This window comes from Corythoichthys intestinalis, chromosome 15 (assembly GCF_030265065.1).
Source record: "Corythoichthys intestinalis isolate RoL2023-P3 chromosome 15, ASM3026506v1, whole genome shotgun sequence".
Lineage (NCBI taxonomy): Eukaryota > Metazoa > Chordata > Actinopteri > Syngnathiformes > Syngnathidae > Corythoichthys > Corythoichthys intestinalis.
The window spans coordinates 40500771-40524042 of record NC_080409.1 but is presented as its reverse complement, the minus strand read 5'-3'; the positions used below and the strand labels follow the sequence as shown (position 1 = coordinate 40524042).

General features: G+C 39.9%; 1 protein-coding gene across 1 annotated transcript; it reads left to right on the top strand.

Moving 5' to 3' along the window:
• Positions 1–1846: 1846 nt before the first annotated feature.
• Positions 1847–17086, top strand: manea (mannosidase, endo-alpha). Its single transcript, XM_057860383.1, has 5 exons — positions 1847–2104; positions 5686–6226; positions 6290–6399; positions 11111–11187; positions 12562–17086. Exons 2-5 carry the CDS (start codon positions 5728–5730, stop codon positions 13193–13195), a joined length of 1320 nt encoding a protein of 439 aa, XP_057716366.1. The 5' UTR covers positions 1847–2104; positions 5686–5727; the 3' UTR covers positions 13196–17086.
• The last annotated feature ends 6186 nt before the right edge of the window (positions 17087–23272 follow it).

Genomic DNA, 23272 nt, shown 5'->3' with positions numbered 1-23272 from the left:
TTTTTAGTTTTTAAAATGACTTTAAACGCATATTTTAAACTTTTAAACAAATTATGTAACAATAAAAAAATTAGTGTCTGGAAAAAAGTCACGAATACCTAACTCATAACTCGCTTAATTGTATTTTTTTTTTTTTCCGTTACCGTTGCATTTTCCCCAATAATTTAGATAATAAATAATAGATCCAAACAAAGAAAAATTGAAAAAACATTTAAAGATGGAAAATATATGGCGGAAAACACTCGGGCCTCTTGAAGTTCCGCTCTGAGACCCCCAATTTGGCCAAATTTCAAAATGGTCCTATATGCGTGTGTGATGCATCATTGGAAAGCTTAAAATCTCAATTTTTCTGGGGGGATAAAAAATTGAACAGGAGGGCATTTAAAAAATATAAACGTCAAAACCCTGATTGGAGGCGAGAGCACGCGAGAGCAGAATTAAAGACGCCACGATTTTAACGAGACGTTATTGCGTATTTACCTTGTTTCGATCCAAAAACTCCATGTAGCGTGTATCACAGAGTGTCAAGACACAGCTGTGAATGGCCACAGCAAGTTTTGGGGGGGATTTTATGGCTGAAACATGGTGATATAACAAGGGTCGCGATGCAGAAATCGCAGACAACAAGGAGTGGTCGAGATTTTCTTTTTCATATAGTTACCCTTTTAAACATTATTTTTCCATTTTTCTTTGTTTGGATCAATTATTTATCATCTACCATATTGAGGAAAATGCGACAGTAACAAAAAAAATACAATTAAGCCATAGTTATTCTTTCTGATATTAGTAGGAAAATATCAGTCGGTCTTGGTGTTAATTTCAGTAGAATTAAGTAAAACTTCAGAAATATGATTACATAAATAATGGTACCGTATAAGCATTTCTAGTTTGCAAATATGAATATAGCAAAATCTTCTCACAACACACGTATTAAATATAGGGCTGTCAAACGATTACAATTTTTAATCGAGTTAATTACAGCTTAAAAATTAATTAATCGTAATTAATCGCAATTCAAACCATCTATAAAATATGCCATATTTTTCTGTAAATTATTGTTGGAATGGAAAGATAAGACAAGACGTATACATATATTCAACATACGGTACATAGGTACTGTATTTGTTTATTATAACAATAAATCAACAAGATGGCATTAACATTATTAACATTCTCTTAAAGCGATCCATGGATAGAAAGACTTTTAGTTCTTAAAAGATAAGTGTTAGTACAAGTTATAGAAATTTTATGTTAAAACCCCTCTTAATGTTTTCGTTTTAATAAAATTTGTAAAATTTTTAATCAAAAAATAAACTAGTAGCTCGCCATTGTTGATGTCAATAATTACACCATGCTCACTCATGGTACTAACCCATAAAATCAGTTGGACCCAAACGCCAGCAGAGGGCGCCAAACACCAAAAAACAACAAGCGGACATTACAGACTGTACTGTCATTTTAGTCTGTTTGAGCGGGACATGTGCGTTAATTGCATCAAATATTTTAACATGATTAATTAAAAAAAATTAATTACCGCCCGTTAACGTGATCATTTTGACAGCCCTAATTAAATATATTTAAATACTTACTAAATACTTAAACCATAAAATTGGTGCCCACGTAGGTGGACACACGGTCTTTAAGAGGTTTTCTTTTTTAATTACCAATAATAGTTGTCCTATGGTGTAGAGTCTGTAGACTAGTGTAGATTGTAGAAGACAAATATTTGTGTAGTACTTCTTGTAGTACTCTTCAGATGTTATGCAACTCCTGGACGCAGAGGGCAGTGTTAATTTCTCCCAAGCGGAAGCACTTTCATTTGCACTGATTCACATACAAACTGGAGGCCCGACTGTAAAGAAGCTTTCTGCATCCAGTATGCTTATATATCTGGGAAACTGACCGGAGGTGGTCGCTAATATAGCCAAAAATGACTTACGTGCAATGAAATGAAACCATTAATGTTCTATTTTATATGTTTAACTCGCCAAGAGGTACGACAGAAGGAGTGAAGGTGGTGAAAGCAGCCATATAGAACACATCTTTGCGTCATCGTTGTTTGTCAATGTCAGCGGTGGTGACTGTCCAAAGTTCATCAATGAAGGTAATAGTTGAAGCCTGTGAGCATAAATTAGCTGTTTGCTCTTATCATAATTAGTGGAGCTATTTGGTGGGATACGGTGACAAGTATGTTGAAGGGGTTTCCAACGCTCGCTATAAATGCTGAGCAATAGCGCGGCTTTGAAATGTCAAATTTTGTACTCAATTTAAAACACTTTCGATTTTTCGAAGAAAGATGAAAAATTATAGTATGAGAAGATTTCAGAAAAGTAACTGTAAGGGTAGTACGTCTATACAAAAAATAAATAAACATCCCTGCTTTGTTTGACTCAATCATATGGTTCAATGACATCATGCTGACTTGCATTATTCTCAGTTTTTAGCAGCTTGTTTTGTACGTTTGTGATTGTTTGAATGAAAAAATAAAAAACGTTTTTGGTAAACACTTTGTGTTTAGTAGTGCTGCAATGATTAATCAATTAATTCGATTAGAAAAAAAGCTTTGAACCTAAATTTGCTGCTTTGAGTATTCGTTTAGTTAGAGTGGCGTTGTAATGGTTTGTTTTGAACGTGTTTGCATTAAGTTTTATTGATTTGGGTGGATATACTACCTTCTAGTGGCAACGACGAATATGCCATAACTCGTGTAACATGCCTGAATCCAGCTGCTCCGTGTTAAGACCAACATAAGGTTGTTAGTTTTTGTCAGAGCTAATATTTTTTTAATACATTCATAATTTAGTTTAGAGGTATACTTAGAGTTTTTTTTTTTTTTTTTTTTTTGGTTGTTGTTTTTTTTTGTGGCAATATGAATTTTAACGGTTTGTAAGAGCATTGTGGAAAAAAGCATTTTATAGCATTTGCATATTGCAAATTAGCCAATTGTTCTTATGTTGTAATTAGATCCTCATTTATTATTTTTATACCATTTCAGGCAAAGCTCAGGTATTTTAATTTATTTTTAAATGAAAGTGCATTTTCGCATCGTTTAAGAAATATTTGGCATCTTCTGAAATATATAATGAAACGCATGAAATGTCCCAAATCCGATTACTCGATTATTCGAACTAGCTAGTTGACAGATTAATCGACTACTAAAATAATCGATAGCCGCAGCCCTAGTATTTAGTATTCGCTTATTTATATAGTTGCCGAAATTACGGTCTGCCACCATTTCATTCAAGGACCTTCGATCTAATACAATGTTGTTTACGCTTAAACAATCAGTTACATTACAAAATTGTTGGTGCTAGGTAAGCCTGTCGCGATATGCAATAAGTCAAATTATCGCACGGTAAATAAAAATGTGGGAGGTCATTTTCCCGGCTGCGATTTATAGCCGTGTGCGTGTGCATACATTTGTGCGTGCCTGTGCTGCGTGCACTCGGCACACGTGCGTGCTGATTACATACGAGACTCCAGTAGCTTTCACAGATGTTTATTGGCCATCAACACGCCGTGGAATTAAAGTTCAGACATACAAAATGAGGAAATACTTCTATGTAAAACGTTAGCATTGCTACATTGGGGCTAATGGAAAAAAGACAATGTACTAACCTCTTTAATCTGCTATAAAACATTGACAGTCTTCTCTGCAACGCAAAATTGCGGTTAAAAGGTGACCTATCAAACATGAAAACTAGCTGGATTAAAGAATTTGCTAGTGATGCGAACAAAAGGGGGGGGAAAATTGCTGATACAACATGCATGACGAAAGAGAAGTGCATTTTGTTTTTGTTTCTTTTTGACTGAGTTCAAAACTTATGGTTAGTGTCTTTGCAAACGTACTGTTGGTGAACATTTAAAAAAAAGAAGCAAGTAATGTTCAGATTTCTGGAGGCAATGGCATATACTTCAGATTCTACACTAAGAATAAATTTAAAATGACAGCCATCATGAAAAACCTGGTTGGCAATGATAATATGATGTAATAAATGATAATAATTCGGCTTCAAATTTGTTGCATACGCACTTTGACAGTGGGTTTCTCACCTATTTCAAACTCTGCACCTAACTAGCTTTAAAATCACTCATTATGCATTGTGTTTTTTTAATATTTTTAAATTTTAATATAGTTTTGTGTTTTATTTAAGGATAACAATTTAATGCATTTCAATAGGTGATTTATCAGGATGTATTGTCACGATATTCAAGGTGGAATATGTAAAAAAAAAAAAAAAAAAAAACAGGCAATAATATCGCAAATCGCAATAATTTATGAGACAATATATCGCCTACAAAAATTAGTTATCGCGACAGCCCTATTGCTAGGGTTTGGTATCTGTCCCTCGCTCATGACTACAGCATAAGTGTGACATAACTAGGGGTGGGCGATATGGCCTTAAACATGTATCACGATAAATGGAGCAGATTTATCTCGATAACGATAAATGACGATAAAGTCGTCCAAGCGGACTGTTATATAATTTGAAAATATGAATCAATGCATGAAATACAGATTAACAGTTTCTTGTTGATTTAGTTACCAGCATTCAATTTGATATATTTAACAAATGTACATGCAGTCTAGACATTAGGTTTATACAAATGAATTGTAAACAATAAGAATTCAAGTATGAGCATTTATAACAGAGTGTGTGGCTTGAACAATGTACATTGTCAAAATCGATATGCCTGTGCAAACATGTCATTGTAACACAAATGACTTGCAGCTCGAACAGTACACTTCAAAAAGACAATTTATTGTTAATGGCTGCTGTGACATAATTATTCAATACAAGTGTTTACTTTATGGTTTCAGGGTCCCCCCCCCGTGCATTTTTTAATAAATGCACACATACATGAACCCCCAAACAAACAGACAGACAGACAGACAGACACACATTAAAGCTATATTGATCTTCTGCAAATGAAACACTTAAGATTTTATGATAGCAATAATGACACAGAATTAAACACATACAGAAAAATAGCTGGGGCCATTTGTGCTTTATGCTGAATGCTTTACCATCACAAAAGCTATCAGAGAAATCACACACAGTCAGATACAAAATAACGCGACATAGTAATTGCTAGATGCAGTCCATGCCCAATCCACTCATTAAATTCAGCCGTTTCGACAAGGTTAGAGCCGCTATCCGACTCCATCACGTTCATTTGTAGCGTTAGCCGCTAGCGGCCGCTAGCGTTAGCGGCTAGCGTTAGCCTGTGGCCTGGCTACCGGTAGAAAGCACTGAAAGCACCATCTCCGGAAATTGTGAGAACAAGGGAGGACAGCTGGTGAAAGCCCGTCTGGATGCCACCAAGAGTCTATTAAATGTCGGGTGAAAGTTTGGCGAACCTCCCTTAAGCCACACTCCATCACGTTTTGCTTGTAGCATTAGCTGCTAGCGTTAGCTTACCGGGCTTCTGTTTGATTGGCTTCCTGATGATCACGTGACTCCCTACGTAAGTACATTCACTGCTTTCTTAAAGGGGAATGAGCATAGACGAACAACACAGAGTCAAAGCGGGATGAAAAGACTATTTTCTTGTTTTATTAATTTACCGAATTTACCGACATGGTCAAAATTACGTCGGTCATCGTGAAGAATTTCGGTGACGGTAAATTTTCGGTTTACCGCCCAGCTCTAGACATAACACTGATCCCTTCTCTCTTCCCAGATTTTCCATCTCCACAATGAACTCAGGCGCACTGGGTAAAGAATGGCCCGGTTCCGGCGTAAGGCTTGCGCGGCCCTGCTTGCTGTTTTCCTGCTCATACTCATCTTAACCGTCGCGCTCAAGTCGTTAACACCGGAGGAATCTGAGTTCACTCATGGAAACGCGCCCTCGCTGGAACTGAAGGGAGACACAAAGCGGCCCGACGTCCGATCCGAGCGGCTCGGGATGAGCCGAGCCCCCCGACCGGACGAGGGTGAAAAATTAACAGTCACCCTTAGCAAGTTCCCCCCGCCGAACTACTACCTTCATGCCTTCTACTACATCTGGTATGGGAACCCCAGCTTTGATAGCAAGTACCTCCACTGGGACCACCCGCGGCTGCCCCACTGGGATCCCAAGGTAGCTCAGAGGTACCCGCAAGACAGGCACACTCCTCCTGATGACATCGGGGCAAACTTCTACCCGGCACTGGGTGCTTACAGCTCAAGGGACCCGGCCGTCATGGAAGCGCACATGCAGCAGTTGCGAACAGCTGCCATCGGTGAGATGAAAAGCGTGATGATGACTGAGCGTGTATGTGTGCTAAAAATTGACCGATCTTTAGGTGTCATTGCCGTTTCCTGGTACCCTCCTGGAACCAACGATGACAATGGCGGACCGGTAGACAACATCTTGCCTATGTTGCTTGACATGGCACAGCGCTACTACATTAAGGTGACCAGGAATTCATTGGAATTTATCCACTGTTTTGCTGCCATTGACGACAATGGACATCCAATCTAGTTGAACTAGAAGAGCCTGACAGCGCTGCCGGATTCCCAGTTTATATGGATTGGACGTCTATCATCACCAATGGCAGCCAATGAGTTAATTTACATAGAAACTACAATTATAACTTGATTGTTTGCATTAAAAGAAAGCAAATTGTATTTTCTTTTCTAAGACTGCCACACATATACAGTGGTGCCTCGACATACGAAAAGCGTCCGCCACATTAGAACCCGGTTTGTTACGTAATTATTATTATTAGTATTACTACTATGATATTATTATTCCAATTTTTAAAAAAATATTTCATTTGTTTTGCTCTTTGTAATTGATATTTGCAATAGTAACATCAGTATTTATTAAGGATTTGGTGTAGGTTTTCGGGCTGTGGAATGAATTAATGCTCGATATACAACCATTTTGACTTACAAAGTCCTGGAACGAATTACAGTGCCCTCCATAATTATTGGCATCCCTCGTTAAGATGTGTTTTTTAGCTTCTAATAATTTTTTAAAATTCAAATAATATGGGACCTTAACCCTTTAACTCATTCACTCCCAGCCATTTTCACCGGAGCAAGGCCCTTCGCTCCCGGCCATTTTACTGGATTTTGACTGATTTTGCACGGCCCACAAAAAATTCTGTTCTATTGCTATATAAACATGGAACCCACCAAAAGAAAGATTAGACTCTCTTCTTTCAGCAGAAAAAAAAGTAAGTTCATACGTTATTTCATTCTTAAGAAATCAGCATTAGAAAATAGCTTAGTTTGAGCATTTTTCCAATTTCTGATGAAAAAACGGAGAAAATGAGCTTTTTGTAAACGCAAAAATTTCAAACATAATTTTGACTTTAACACGGCTATTTTTTGCTTCAGTGACATCCCAAACATCTGAATAATGTTTTCCTTTTACAAAATAACATGAACAACCAGCCAAATAGAGCTTTTCATAGCAAAGTAACAATTTATTCACACTTACCTAACTGAGAGATGACGTTTGGTGGCTGCGACAGCGGTTAAACTTTTCCCTCATTGCCGACTGTCTCGTAAAGATGGATTTTTTTTAAAGTCTTTTTTTGTGGTGACCACTGTCTCGTTCACCAGGGGAACTTATGTTCCTGGGGGGGAACTGGTTTGGCCGTGCGCGTTTCCGTGCAGGACCCTCGAGCGTGCGGTGGACGTGAGCAGCAAGCTGCGGAGGGGCTCTGCTAGCTTCCCTAATAAAGTTGTACTGTTTGAATTGAGTTGTGGGCTCTTAACAAATGCGCTACTGCCCTCCAGTGGCCAGTTTTATTGCTTTAAAATGTGTTTTGAGGCTTGTTTTTTGTTTTGGCGATAGATCGAAAGCTCTAGATGCTTCTTGTACAAAAAAACGCAAAAGACGTATAAATACGTAATCGGGACACTGAAGCATTTGGAAATAGAACGTATTTATACGGTTCCGGGAGCAAATGAGTTAACACCGAACGTGTCGGCAGCGACGCGTTTACGCATGTCGTCTTTGAAGCTTCATCACACTGTAATTACGTCACCCACGTGCCGCTGGTTGGTCTCATTTGAAAGTGCGGAAGTTGCTGTCCACACCAGTTTTTATTTGAAGTCAATCAACCAAGAAAAACGGGAGAAAATGTCATTCGAGTTTTATAAGTTTTATTGCACTCATAAATATGCATTAAAACGCTGCATGGACCATGTATCTATCTCCATATTTCCATTATTTCTTGTCCTTTTTCAAAACCGAAAGCAGCACAAAAGACAACGTATCCCAAGAGCCGTTGTGATGTCAACAAGGACGAAGCGAATGTGGACATTTTTAATAAATTTCCGAGCGAGGCGCCAACTAAGGAAAAGGAGGCATGCGAAACAAGCAACGGCCGGTGTTGTACCGGTTGGATTGGGCGAGCGAATTTGACATCAAATAATGTGTGTCACAATTATTAGCACCCCTGGTGTTAATACTTTGTACAACCCACTTTTGCCAACAAAACAGCACCTAATCGTCTGCTATAATGTTTCACAAGCTTGATTTTGTGTCTGGTGTAGGGCTGGGCGATATGGCCTTAAGTACGTATCACGATAAATTGAGCAGATTTACCTCGATAACGATAAATGACGATAAATTCGCCCAAGCAAACTGTTATATAATTTGAAAATTTGAATCAATGCATGGAATACAAATTAAGTTTCTCATTAAATTTATTTACCAGCTTTCAATTTAACAATTGCACATGCAGTCTAAACATTAAGTATTAAAAAAAATCTTGTAAACAATAAGAATTCTTGTGTGAACATTTATAACAGCTTTTATGACTTGAAAAATATCATCACTTGAATTTCATTAAATTCATTCCGCATTGTTATACACTAGATAGTGGCATACGTTTAGATATTTAGAATAGATACAAATACGACACATCCACCCGCCCCCCAGAAATTATACTTAATTAAAAATTAAAATGTTTCACAAACCTTTCCTTTCTTTTATTCGGCTCAATTATTTACATCTTATGATTTTGGAAATCCTTACAGTATGCAATAAGTAGTATTCCTGTTCCCAAGCACTGTGCTTACTGTACTGTAATTTTTACAAAAAATAAAACAATACATAGTTACTCCCCGTCATCTAGGACGAGCCACTTACAAGACTAGCACTGTCGTGTATTACAAATACTGCTTTGAACACATCTTCACAGACAAAAGCAATGACACAGGCTTAAAGAGGTCAACTTTAATTGTGTAAATCACACTTAATAACGACACGATCTCCTGGTTGAAATAGACGACATCCACTTAATTCTATTGAAGATATGTAATGCTGAGGCAATTTGTCAACTTTACTTTTTTTAAAAAACGTGCACTGTTTATCCAGTAGATGGGGCTCTTGCAGTGTGTCAAACAGTGATTCAATTTAGGGCAATTGTCTTAAAAGTGGTTCATTGTTTCAGAAAGCCTCGGTTTTTCCATCCCTATCTGGAACCCATCAAAAGTTTACTTAATGTCGGGTGAAAGTTTGGCGAAGCCAACTTAAGCCCGACTTCATCCCGTTTACTTGTAGCGTTAGCCGCTAGCGTTAGCTGCTAGCGTTAGCCTACCGGGCTTCTGTTTGATTGGCTTCCTGAAAACCATGTGACTCCAAACGTAAGCACACTGTCTGCTTTCTAAAGGGGAATGAACATAGCCGAACAACACAGAGTCAAAGCGGGATGAAAAGACTATATTTTCTTCTTTTATTAAATTACCGAATTTACCGACATGGTCAAAATTACGTCGGTCATCGTGAAGAATTTCGGTAACGGTAAATTTTCGGTTTACCGCCCTGCTCTAGTCTGGTGAACCATTTCTGTGTAGATTTGGCCATATGTTTGGGGTCATTGTCTTGCTGAAAGACCCAGTGATGACCCATCTTCAGCTTTTGGGCAGAGGGCAACAGATTTTGATTTAAAATGTCCTGGTATTTCAAAGCATTCATGATGCCATGCACCCTAACAAGGTTCCCAGGGCCTTTGGAAGCGAAACAGCCCCACAGCATCACTGACCCACCCCCATACTTCACAGTTCCCACTCCAAAGGCCCTGGGAACCTTGTTAGGGTGCATGGCATCATGAATGTTTTGAAATACCAGGACATTTTCAATCAAAATCTGTTGCCCTCTGCCTGAAAGCTGAAGATGGGTCGTTTGGTTCCAAAAAGCTCAATCTTGGTCTCATCTGACCAAAGCACACGGTCCCAGTTGCCTGGCGTGCCACGAAAGATGCGCATGCTGAAAAGCAACTCATACCCACTGTGAAGTATGGGGGAGGGGGGGGGGGTCAGTGATGCTATCGGGCTGTTTCGCTTCCAAAGGCCCTGGGAACCTTGTTACGGTGCATAGCATCATGAATGCTTTGAAATACCTGGACATTTTAAATCAAAATCTGTTGTCCTCTGCCCGAAAGCTGAAGATGGGTCGTCGCTGGGTCTTTCAGCAAGACAATGACCCTAAACATATGGCCAGATCTACACAGAAATGGTTCACCAGACACAAAATCAAGCTCCTCCCATGGCCATCTCAGTCCCCAGACCTTGTTTTGTTGGCAAAAGGGGGTTGCACAAAGTATTAACACCAGGGGTGCTAATAATTGTGACACAACATTGTTTGATGTAAAATAATTATTTCTTTATGTGGGATTTTTCCCCCACTGAATAAATGCACTTGTATTGAAAGTTGGATGTTTCTCTTTTTTCCATTAAGGTCCTATATTATTTGAATTTAAAAAATTTTAGAAGCTAAAAAACACATCTTAACCAGGGGTGCCAATAATTATGGAGGGCACTGTAACTTCGTATGTAGAGGTACCACTGTTTTTTGAAAGTCGTCTTCTCAGTTCACAAATTATTTTTGTGATTAGATAAATTACTTATTTACAGGATATTTTAGCTTTAGAAAGGAGATGGTATTTACTGGTATTTTACCCTTTTTTCAACATTTAAAACAAAAAAAAATACTATTAAGAGATTTAGACAATTTTTGTTAAAGTCTAAACCATTAATCGAATAGCAAAATATTTGTAGGTTAATTCAGTAATCGGTTAGTTGTCAATGAGTCGATTAATCATGGCAGCCCTAGTCCTCAATGAGATTTAAAAGAAGCAAATCGATTCTTTACTTGCCCACAGGTGGCTTTTCACATCGAACCATACAAAGGAAGAGACGAAGTCAACATGTACACCAACATTAAATACATCATCGACAAGTAAGTCCAACATCCTTTTCATGAAAATGTATCTTTGTGACTAGATTGTTTTTTAATTTATTTTTATTAGTTTTCCTTGCCAGGGGATGTGATAATTAATTTTCAATATTAGCAGAAAATATTGATTACAAATGTTTTATTATTTCATGAAAAACAAAAATGAATTTAACCATAAATTAAAATACCTGAGCTTAAAATCATGATAAATGGGAATCAAAGTACAAAAAAAAACAATTGGCTAACTTGCATAGCAAAAGTCCGCTAGCTTAAATGCTATACAATGCTAAAGTTTTTTTTTTTTTTTTTTTAAATCCTCATAACAAATCGTTCAAACACATATTCCGACAAAAACAAACGGCTAAATATACCTCAAAACTAAATTACGAATGCATAAACAATCGAATTAGCTCAAACAAATACGTACAACCCTATGTTGGTCTGAAGAGGGAGCAGCTGGCCATGTTAGATGAGTTATGACATATTTACTGTTGCCACTAGAGGGCAGGGTTCCATCCAAATCAATAAAACTAAATTCCAACATTTTTCAAAACAAACCATTACAACGCCACTCTAAACGAATCCTAGAAGAAGCAAAATTTGATTTGAAGACTTTTTTTCCTCATCAAGTTATCATCGAGTTAATTGATTAGTAGTTAGCCGATAACCGATTTTTGAGCCGAAATTCAAAGACTGAACTCCATTGAAATGCCTAAAGCTTGGGTGCCCAAGTCCGGTCCTCAAGAGCCCCTATCCAGCTTGTTTTCTATGTCTTCCTTTTTCAGCCGATGGCCGCAGTCAGTTATTGTTTGTTTGTTTTTTTTTAATCTAGCGGCATGACTTGAACATGATATTTACTCTTGGTCCGTTCCTCGTTGCGTCCCGAAGACCACGCTGACTGTGTTTTAGTTCTTATACCTGGTATAATTAAATAACCGGAATTTTGATGTTTGTGAATCGTTCTCGAATCTTCCATGGCCGAATCGCGAATAATCTAAGAATGGGAAATTTTGCACGCCTCAAGTGAACGCTAGTGCAGGAGACAGAAGCGCTGCTGCATCTGAGGTGAAATAACCCAGTTTTAAATGGATTTTGTCATATCAGCCGGTCAGATTTGAAAAAACGAGAAAAAAAAAAAGGCCGATACCGATTTACCTCAAATTTCGGCGCTAATAATCGGCTCAGGCGATAATCGGTCTATCTCTATTATAAATTATATAAATGACTTTGTCTCTTCATGTATTATTACAAATATTTATTAATATGATCTTGTAATATTTTAATGACAATAGTGTGTTTAATGCCCATTCTTTTTGGACGTCAATCGCCAATGATGTTGATGGCAATATTTCCACAAATTCCGGCATTTTCCTACAGGTACGGCGAGCACCCCGCTTTCTTCCGATACCGCACTGCCACGGGAAAGCTCCTCCCACTCTTTTACGTGTACGACTCGTACCTGCTGAACACGGAGCAGTGGGGCCGGCTTCTGCGGCACACTGAGAGCGGCAGCATCCGAGACACGCCATACGACGGCGTCTTCCTGGCCCTGTTGGTGGAGGAGAAACATCAGCGCGAGGTGATGACGGCCGGTTTCGACGGCATCTACACCTACTTCGCTACCAACGGCTTCACTTATGGTGCCACGCAGCGCAACTGGGACGCCATCCGGGCCTTCTGCGACGACAACGGCCTCTTGTTCGTTCCCAGCGTGGGGCCTGGCTACGTGGACACTGGCGTACGGCCGTGGAACTTCCAAAACACCCGCAACCGCATAAACGGCAAGTACTACGAGACCTCTCTGAGTGCCGCGCTGCAAGCCAAGCCTGACTTGATCTCTGTCACATCCTTCAACGAGTGGCACGAGGGCACGCAGATTGAGATGGCTGTGCCCAAACACGGCCCGACACTCTATCTGGACTATTTGCCCAACAAGCCTGCCATCTACTTGGAGATAACGCGGAAATGGGCCGCCATATTCGGTGGTGAGCGCAGGAGACAGCGGGAGTGATGATGCAAATGAAGAACAGTTTTACATTAACTGTGTGTGAAATCACATGCTACAGTGGCCGAGAAGTGTCAAGAGAAATGCAAAGTCCAAACACTTTGCAAAAAGACAAAGCAAATTGCCAATTGCCTTAACACAAACACCAATTTCAAACGGTTTGCAAAAGGAAAATGCACGAATGGAAATTGGCCAAAACACAAATGCAGATAGCCACAGCACAAATGCAAATATCCACAACACAAACCCCAATTGCCACAATACGAACCCCTAATGCCCGCAACAGGAATGCAAACGACTCGCAATACAAACTAGGCCTGCAAGCAGGACTGAACGGGCCTTCGCAGTTTGGTGCAACTCGGACGTCACGCAAACTCGGACAGCACGCAGGTCAGGATTGTGGCAGATTGTCCCCCTCGTGTAATCTCATGAGAACCTAACTTGCTCGAAACTCCCCTCAATTCAAGGGGGCGCCACCGAGCCATTTTGCTATGGTTTTTTGTAATGTCGCAAGATTATCGAAATTTACGCAAAGTCGCATGTACGTGCAAAATTTGGTCAGTTTTCGTGCATGTTCAGGCCTCCAAATATAAACTGTTCTATAAATTGATAAAAATGTCACATTCGATCCAAAATACCCGATTTCCTGTTAGATTTAGAATATGGGTGCAAGAGACTTTTTGGAGCAGTTTTGCACAAGGTATCGACTCTATGTTGAAAAAACCTAATAGGAGAGGCCTTTTTTAAAACTCCTTTCTGTCACCACTAGTTGGCGCTGTAGCGTTGATGCAAACTCCTACAGGACCCGTCAGCGTATGACTCTCAAGCACGGGAAGTTTGGCGCAGATATTTTGTATATCTGCTGAGTTATGACTGTTCAAAATTTTTGGCGAGACAAAATGTTGACATTAATTATCACTTTCCTCTTGGACCCTTCTGCTTCAACCAAACCTCAATATTTTTCATCAGGCACCTGAACACAGGTTAAGGCTCCCCTGATGCAGGTTTGAGGTCAATAGTTTTTTTTCCCTTGGAAGAGGAGCCTGTCTCGTAAAAAAGGCATTTCCTGTTCCCACTAGGGGGTGCTAGGCCTAATGGGTAATATTTCAATGCACTCTTTTTAAGGGTGGGATACCGCACATAGATTTCATATATGAAAAAGATTGAACGTTGTGTGAAGGAGCTATTAGTCATTTACTGAATTTGTCATGTTGCTGAAAAAATGGCCAACTTTGGCACCACGCCCAGGTCAGACCCATGAATGAAAACGCACCATTTTAACAACTTAAGATATCATATGTCTCCTGAACAGTCTCACCAATTTTGACCACGATCCAACAAACTCCCTTTGCAAAAAGGTCTCAAATGTGCACCCTGTCAATCGATAAAAATTTCCTTTTGGGTTTGGAATATGGATGCCAATGCTTTTTGGAGCAGTTTTGGACTAGGTATAGACTCCCCAAATTTCATCGCTCTAAGCTGACAAACCCTAATGTTATAGGCCAATTTTAAAATGTCAAGGGGGCGCCACTGAGCCATTTTGTTGCATTTTTTTGCAACGTTGCAAAATTATCGAAATTTAAATTTTGCCGCATGTATGTGCAAATTTTGGTGACTCTTCGTGCATGTTCAGGCCTATAAATTGGCCGTTTTCATTTGCCCTGGAAAAAAAAAAATCCTTTGCATTACAATAGGGCCTTCGCACGCTTAGTGCTCGGGCTCGAATGACTCTCAACACAACTGCAAAAAGCCACAGCACGATTGCAAACGGATAACTCAAAAGTATACTAAATTCCTTGGAAGTAGACATTAGGACTACCTCCCGCCCTGCTGGTGCCACAGTAGAGATGGTCACAAAACCATATACTCTATACCAGAGGTCGGGAACGTATGTCTCGTGAGCAATATCTGGCTCTTTTAATGAGTGCATCTGGCTCTCTGCCAACCCGTGATTTTAAATGTGGAACCAGGCGGCTTGTTTGACATAAACGAGCTGTGATGAGCTGATGGTCCAGTCACACATTTTTCTTGGACCTTCAAACATACGTTGCAATAATATGCTTCAATTCAGTGCCCATTGGTGGTCCTCCCGTCGTAGATTGCACGGAGATGGGCGTAAGTACTAGCGGTGCAACGGTTTGCGGTTCAAAGCCGAACCGCACCTTTTCGGTTTTGCAATTAATGTATTCCGAACGCTTGTGGAATAAATTGATCGAGCTCTGTGTGCCTGTGTGTGACGTGAAGCACCGCTGTGGAGAAATTCCCGCCCCGCAAGTAAATGTCGGATCGCTGTCAAGCACCTGTGTAATAGAAGCCGAGTAACGCCCTCTCTCGCTTACGAGCGAAGTGAAAGTGAAACAAGAAAGAAAACAAATAGCTATGGCGAGCGGAGGAGTGGAGAGACCGAATTTTGAGGAAGCACCGGCTTCTTTCAAATCTGCGTTGTGGCAGCATTTTGGTTTCCCCGTGGACTACAATGCGGAGGGAGAGAAAATATTGAGAAAAAAAAAATGGCAAGCATTGCTCAGCGCTTGTTTCCCATGCTAATGGCAACACTTTTATAACATGACTCCGGCACCTCAGCCGGCATCACCCACAGATATCACTTTCTCAGGGCAGGACAACCCCGAAGATGACACCAGTGAAAACACACGGCGGGCTTTGTTAATTTATTTGCAACGTTTGACCCGTGTTACATTGTTCCCTTGCGGACATATTTCTCCAACAACGTAATCCCCGACATTGATGAAATGGCACACTAAGCCATCGAAGATGATTTCGCTAAAGCACATAGTTTCGCCCTGACCGCTGATAGCTGGATGTCCCGTGCTACAGAGTGCTACTACCTAACTGTGACGGTCCACTGTAATTCATACCTGTTGAGTTGTACGGTCTCGTCATAATTTGTACAAGTCAGCACTGATTTTTAATTGTGTACGCCGTACGTTACGTTCACAATCTGCACGTTTTTCGTTCATTACGTTTTTTTTTTTTTTTTTTTTTCATCCGTTCGGATTTGTTCACCGTTTCTGCAACGAGACAATGTTCGTTAATACGTTGGTTAAATGACTTTGAGAAAAGTCAGACACGCAGAGGGAAGAGTGTTGAGACGCTGTAGCAAACACGATGCTAGGCTCGGTGGCTTCAATATTTCCCTACTGTAGCCGACAGCATACAATCTACGCCTAGATATCTCATGCATATAGAACTACATGCGAAATGACAGACTCGGTATCGTTACTAAACAGCCGCCATTTTAGAGCAGTAAACTTCTCAGAAAGGCTCTGTTGTAGTAAATCTTCCGAGCGAACCTAAGCAACTTTTTATCTAAAGTACTCCTAAATCGGCAAAATCTTGACTTGAGTCTATCGCGTTCCCTGGTTGCGGTTTCCACTTCAAGGAAATATATGCAGTGCCACACCATGATTCTATTTGTTATTTTCCAAGGGGTGATTTTTCAACGATTGTAACATACCAAGTAACAATTTCAGACTTTCGTTGTTGTTTTCTAAAGATTTATTTCAATCACAACTCGGCGACCGCTCGTAAAAGCCGAGCGTGTGTTCAGTCCTGCTTCCACATGATGCGTTCCAATGTCCTCACGAAAAAAAAAAACTGATCACAAAGTCGGCTCGGACAAGCTGGCAAGAAAATATGTAAATAAAAACAGTGTATAGACACACACACACTGTATGGCTCTCGTGGAATCATAATTTAAAATATGTTGTGTTTTTTGGCTCTTTTGGTCAAAAAGGTTCCTGACCCCTGCTTTATACCGAAGTGTACGGAGCCCCCCCGGTGCCAGGATAGAAAAAATAAAAAATCATAGCTAATCTGTACCCACAGTTTACTAATCTGTACACACAGATTAGTAAACTACAGACCCACAGTTTAGCAATCTGTACCCACAGATTACTAATCTGTACCCACAGATGACTAAACTGTACCCACAGTTTACTAAACTGTACCCACAGTTTACTAATCTGTACCCACAGATTACTAAACTGTGCCCACAGTTTACTAATCTGTACCCACAGTTTAGCAATGACCCGGAAACAGTAGTCACCAATGTTTGGCGGGGACTCCGAGTCCAAACGCCGAGGGACCGACCGAGCAAGCATCTGCACCATTTGCCCTCGGCGAACAAAGGGGTTTTAAAAGGTAACTATTGCAAGTTTTCTTTGGTAAGCGTCTTTCAGGTGTCATCAATCAATATGGCATGTTGTATTTGCACATTTTCTGTGCTGCTGTCGTGTCCCTGCGTGCTTAATTCAAGTAGTGTTCATTTGTGAGTTAGCTATCTTTAGTAGCCGCATTAGCGGCTACTAACACACAACATGCCATATTGATTGATGACACCTGAAAATGTAGACGGCTACGAAAGAAAATGTGCAATAGTTACCTTTTAAAACCCCTTTGTTCGCCGAGGGCAAAAGGTGCAGGTGCTTGCTCCGTCAGTCCCTCCGCGTTTGGAGTCCCCGCCAAACATTGGTGACTACAGTTTCCGGGTCATTGCTAAACTGTGGGTACAGATGGCTAAACTGTGGGTACAGTTTAGTAATCTGTGGGTACAGATTAGCTATGATTTTTTATTTTTTCTATCCTGGCACCCGGGGGGCTCCGTAGAAGTGCGCATTTGTGAGCAAATTTCTTAACTTACGTTTTGAGGCTGGATTGTCCTCTTACATCCTTGAGGCGGCTTCTTGCGGTCGTATTTCGAGCCATTTGCATTCATGTTGTGGCAATTGTGGTTCATGCTTTTGCCAATTTGCCATCGTGCTTTGGCAATTGAGGATCGGGTTGTGGCAGTTTGCATTCTTGCGTTTTTCTTTTGCATTCGTGTTGTGGAAATTGGGGTTCATGCTTTTTCCAATTTGCAGTCATGCTTTGCAAATTGGGGCTCGGGTTGTGGCAGTTTGCATTCTTACATTTTTCTTTTGCAAAGTGTTTGCAATTGGCATTTGTGTTTTGGCAATTTGCATTCGTGCTTTTTTTCTTTTTACAAAGTGTTTGGACTTCACCGTATATTAGGCATGTAGCGATCACTGATTTGAAGGTATCATAAACCGCAGACACTAGCCATAACGGGCAGAGCTGCGAAATCAACAGGGGGGAGGGGAATCTAAACGAGACAGTAGACCACCCAAATATGAAAAAAAAAAAAAAAAAATTCAAGTTTTTGCCAACCCCAATTTTTCGAGATGGTACACAGAGTGTCCCCACAGATAATTTGCAAATCACGCTACTGGTGGCCCACCATGTTTAAATATATATGGCGGAAAACACAGACAAGGCTGAATAAGCAGATTCTGATGTTGCTCACTTCTTTACAATAAACTGCTGTATTTTAAGCCAAAAGAACTATTGTGTTTGATAGAACAATATGTCTATATGCTGCTATAGCAGTTTTATGGCGCATTAAGCCCCCGAACTATTTTTACTTTGTCCGTTTTACCCTGGAGACCCCAGTTTACAGACGTCACGCAACCGCTTTTGTTTCAACCAAGCCATAAAAAGAAGGGAAGTAATTATATTTATTATTTGAATGTCTCATTTTTAGCTCAGAATCATTAATTGAAGTCTAATATTTAGTTTTTAAAAAAGACTTTATGAAACTATTCAATCACATATTTTAAATTTCTAAACAAATTACGTCTCAATGAAAAAAGACGGATATCTACCTCATAACTATCGCTTAATTGAATTTTATTTTGTTACTGCCGCATTTCCCCTGATATTTTAGATGATAAATAATCGATTCACACAAAGAAAAATTGGGGGGAAAAATCATTTAAAAGGGTAAATATTTGAAAAAGAAAATCTCGACCACTCCTTGATGTCTGCGATTTCTGCATTGTGGCTCTCTTTATATTACCGTGTTTCAACCATAAAATCCCCCAAATGTCCGGCTGTGCCCATTCACAGCTGTGTCTTGAAACTCATTGAGAGACGCTGCACGGAGGTTTTGGATCAAAACAAGGTAAGTGCGCGATAATGTCTCATTAAAGTCACGGTGTCTTTAATTATGCTCTTTCATGCTCTCAACTCGAGTTAGGGTTTTGGTTTTGTTTTGTTTTTTTTAAATGCCCTCCTATTCACATTTTAAGCTTTCCAATGATCTATCACACATGCATATAGGACAATTTTGAAATTTGGCCAAACTGGGGGTCTCTCTATGTTGACAGGAATTATGAAATAATGACTTATTTGTCATTATAAGCCATTTATTAACAATTAATTAAACGTAAAGTCTAAGAAGAGAAGCCTGGCACCCCACCAGACTTATGAAGCACTGAGGGACACCCTGGTGCATTTGTTAGCATTATTTATGAAACTGCAATATTTTTGCTCAGTTATCACCCTGTTCCAAACTGAGTTTGACTCATGCCTTATCGACATTACTGTAGGCAAAGCCTTAGCCTTATTATGAATAAGTAGCGACCAGATTTAACCTGGTTTAGCAAAATGAGTAGCAAGTAATGGATTCTGAAAACAAAATTGTTGCAAATTTTTCAAATTGACCCTTCTTCATTTAACATTTCAAAATATTAATGTGAGGCGCAGTTTTTATTTCCCACCATCCAAATGGTCACTTTTAACCTGTTCTACACTGTAGTATCTGTGACTTTGAATGTGCATAGCTTTAAAAGGCAGGACCTGGCCTGTTGCGTGAGTGTTTTTATGTTTTATTTTTTTCTTTGTTGCTGTTACAATTTGTTCAATAAAACAAAAGTGCACTAGTGGCTGTGTCACTTTGACAAATAAACATTGCAGGTTGAAATTTTGTCCACTAGAGGACAGAAGAATTATTTGTCATCAGAGTTGATGGTGTACTTCTATTAGAACAGCGTAGCTGGTAGTTGATAATGTGATGTTTCAGTGCCATTAACGGCGATAAACGTTTTTAACGGGTGAAGACATGACTGGATTAGCCTACTTAGTCTGCCACGAATCCCTTCAAGGGCCTTTGATAAATCTAATATATGTTGTACATATTCAAGTTACATTTCCCTAAAAATAATAAAAGATCCAAAAGAATTTTGATGTTTCTGACAATTTTGTTGCTGAAATTTTTCTGAAATTGGAATGAAAACCAAATATCTAAAAGATGATGTTGACGGATGTTTCGCATTACCATCGATTTGATTGGATTGACTTAAAGAGCGTATGACACCAAAAAGCATGTTTATTTAATATTTCACGCGTTGTTTTATGCTCCTGAATGAAATGGACCGCTTGGATGTGTGTGGAAGCGATTGTTTTATATATTCAATTTTTGAATCCCGCGCCATGAAAATGATTTACTTCTGGCTTCAGTCTTGGGTTAAGGAAGAATGCGAATGTGACGTCACTCGGTACAGCATCTCACAATACAGCATTGCTGTATAGCATGCAGATGGACTGCAGATTCAGCTGATTTTGCGGATTCGCGTCACGCCAGCCAAACGGCTGCAGGATTTTGTACCTGCACCAGGGAGAGGCGTGTAAGCCTTTTTGGGTTTCAGAAAGTTCCCTTTCACCCCAAGATCAGCCAAAACAAGTGTGCGAGAAATGTGAGACATTTGGGACTTAGGAGGAAGTAAATATGGTGTTTTGTATTATGTGAAATAATGGGATCATGGCAGACGTTTTAACATGGAGGTGGCTTGCATTTTGTGGCTGACAATGCTCCTTGTCCACCGAGAATGCCACTCTGCCGACGACCGACGGCTCGTCGCACCCCCCCCCCCCTCCCCCCTCCCACCTGCTGGGAGAGCACTATACTCAGCTTATTGCCCTTTTCATGTGCCCGGTTTGCTGTCAAATTTTCCAAAGCCATCAGAAATTGCAACTTTGTGTTAAAAATGGCTGCGAATACAGCGATAACCAAGTAAGCACTACAAACTTTTAGATGAAGGAATATTTACTTACGTTTGATCATGGACGGAGACATGTAGAAAAGTTCTCCTTAGAAACATCCTGCCTTGTTAGCTGCACACAACAACTGCATGCCGCTCTCTCACTGTTTACATCTTTGCCATGTTTTTAAGCCTCAATTTACGCCATATTCTAGTTGACCATGTGGCAGCTACGCCCTCCTCCGACGTCAGCCTGTTTGTCCGGCAGTCATTTTCCTGCTGCTTCCCTGGCAAACGAGCCTGCCTGCAGCAGGTGAACGACAGCTCTCCTGCCCGGAGCAGGGGAACGACGAGCTGTAACTTGCTCTCCGTTGGGCAGGTTGCCGATTGGCGAAGACAAACGACAACCCCGTTTTGTGTGATTTTTTTCGCTTCGAAGACTTTGAAACATCACTCGGTTCAGGTTAGCATGTCGGCTAGCTGTCACGCCTCCTGGTTTGTTTACGCTCTCCGAAGCCGGGGCAGGGAAATGACAAAAGCAGGACTAACTCTGGTGGCATAAAATATCGTTTGGGAAAGTGCAAGAAGTAGACAGTTTTGAACATTGTGGAGTAATTTTGCCGTGTCGTACTGAGTAAATGCACTTTTGATATTTCATATTCTGTTTAGCACAAGACTGTTGTTTGTCAAGGTCATACCATTTATTTAGCAATTGGGGAAACATTTTGAAATAAGAGTACAGAGATTGAAACAATGACATTTTGCGGCTCTTTGTGTCGCATTTTCCTCGTTCGGAATCTTCCCTCTCAATGGGCTGAATTCTAAATCAGATGAAACCATGACCCTGCCGACGTCATCCTCCTGTTGGGGACGCTAGAGCGCGATAATGGCAGGCAGGGCTAAAAGGCAGATTAACAGACTAATTTCTCGTCATCTGCCCTATGCCAAATTGTTGCATATAGTTTAATCGTCTCAAAATATGATTCTAATTCACATAATAATGCTATTAAACACTTTTTTAAATCCTGTCATACGCACTTTAACATGAGTTTGAATGTAAGTGGCAATGAGAGGGTATGCACACTGTTGCACATATAGTCATTCTCGATTTTTATCACAATAATTTGAGCAAGGGGTTTGTCAGCTTTTTATGTATACCCTGGGCAACAATTATATTTATTTATTTATTATTATTATTTTTTTAATGCTGATTAAAATTGGCTTGCTTATTCCAAAATCAGACATTGTCTTGCATACAATATATGAATCAATGTACCTATGCAGTATGTTTTATCTTTCGTTGTAATAAACATTGCTTAAAAAAATGGCGTCAGGTTTTTTTTCCCCCCAGCACTTCATTTTTTTAAACTTGTAAATACAGAGTATTTATTCTTGTTACTACTTGCACACAATTATAATTACAGTGGCAATTACACCTTTTTCATATTTTACTGTGTCTATATATATTTTTTAAAATATATCTAATATTAGCTACTACATTTGCAGAGGTGGGTAGTAATGAGTTATATTTACTCAGTTACATTTACTTGAGTAACTTGTTGAGAAAAATGTACTTCTTAGAGTAGTTTTACCACAAAAAACTTTTTACTTGAGTAGATTTGTGAAGAAACACTACTCGTACTCCACTACTTTGGGCTACACTAGATTCGTTACATTTTTTACAGTAACTCCCTACGTGCAGCTTGTCCTAAAAGTTCTCTAAAAGGTCTTCAGCTAGTCCAAAACGCAGCAGCAAGACTTTTAACAGGAACCAGTAGAAGAGAGCACATCACCCCTGTGCTCCAGACCCTTCACTGGCTTCCAGTCGAGTTTAGAATTAAATTTAAAATCCTCCTTCTTACATTTAAGACCATTAATGGGTTGGGGCCATCTTGTCTCACCGATGCTCTGGTTCCATACCGCCCCAACAGAACACTTCGCTCTCAGAATGCAGGTCTACTGGTAGTTCCCAGGGTTTCTAAAAGTACTGTTGGAGCTAGAACCTTTAGCCACCAAGCCCCTGTTTTATAGAATCAGCTTCCAGCCGAGACAGTCTGCACATTTAAGATTATATTAAAAACGTTCCTATTCGACAAAGCTTATGGTCAGGCTATTTGAAGTCGGAGTAGACTCGCAGTTTAGTCTAAGCTGCACTAGAAGCTATAAAGCTGGGGGAAGTACAGCCACTGAGTTCTATCTCCTTTTTCTCACTCTACCTACCACTTGTCTTACTTTATTTCTATTT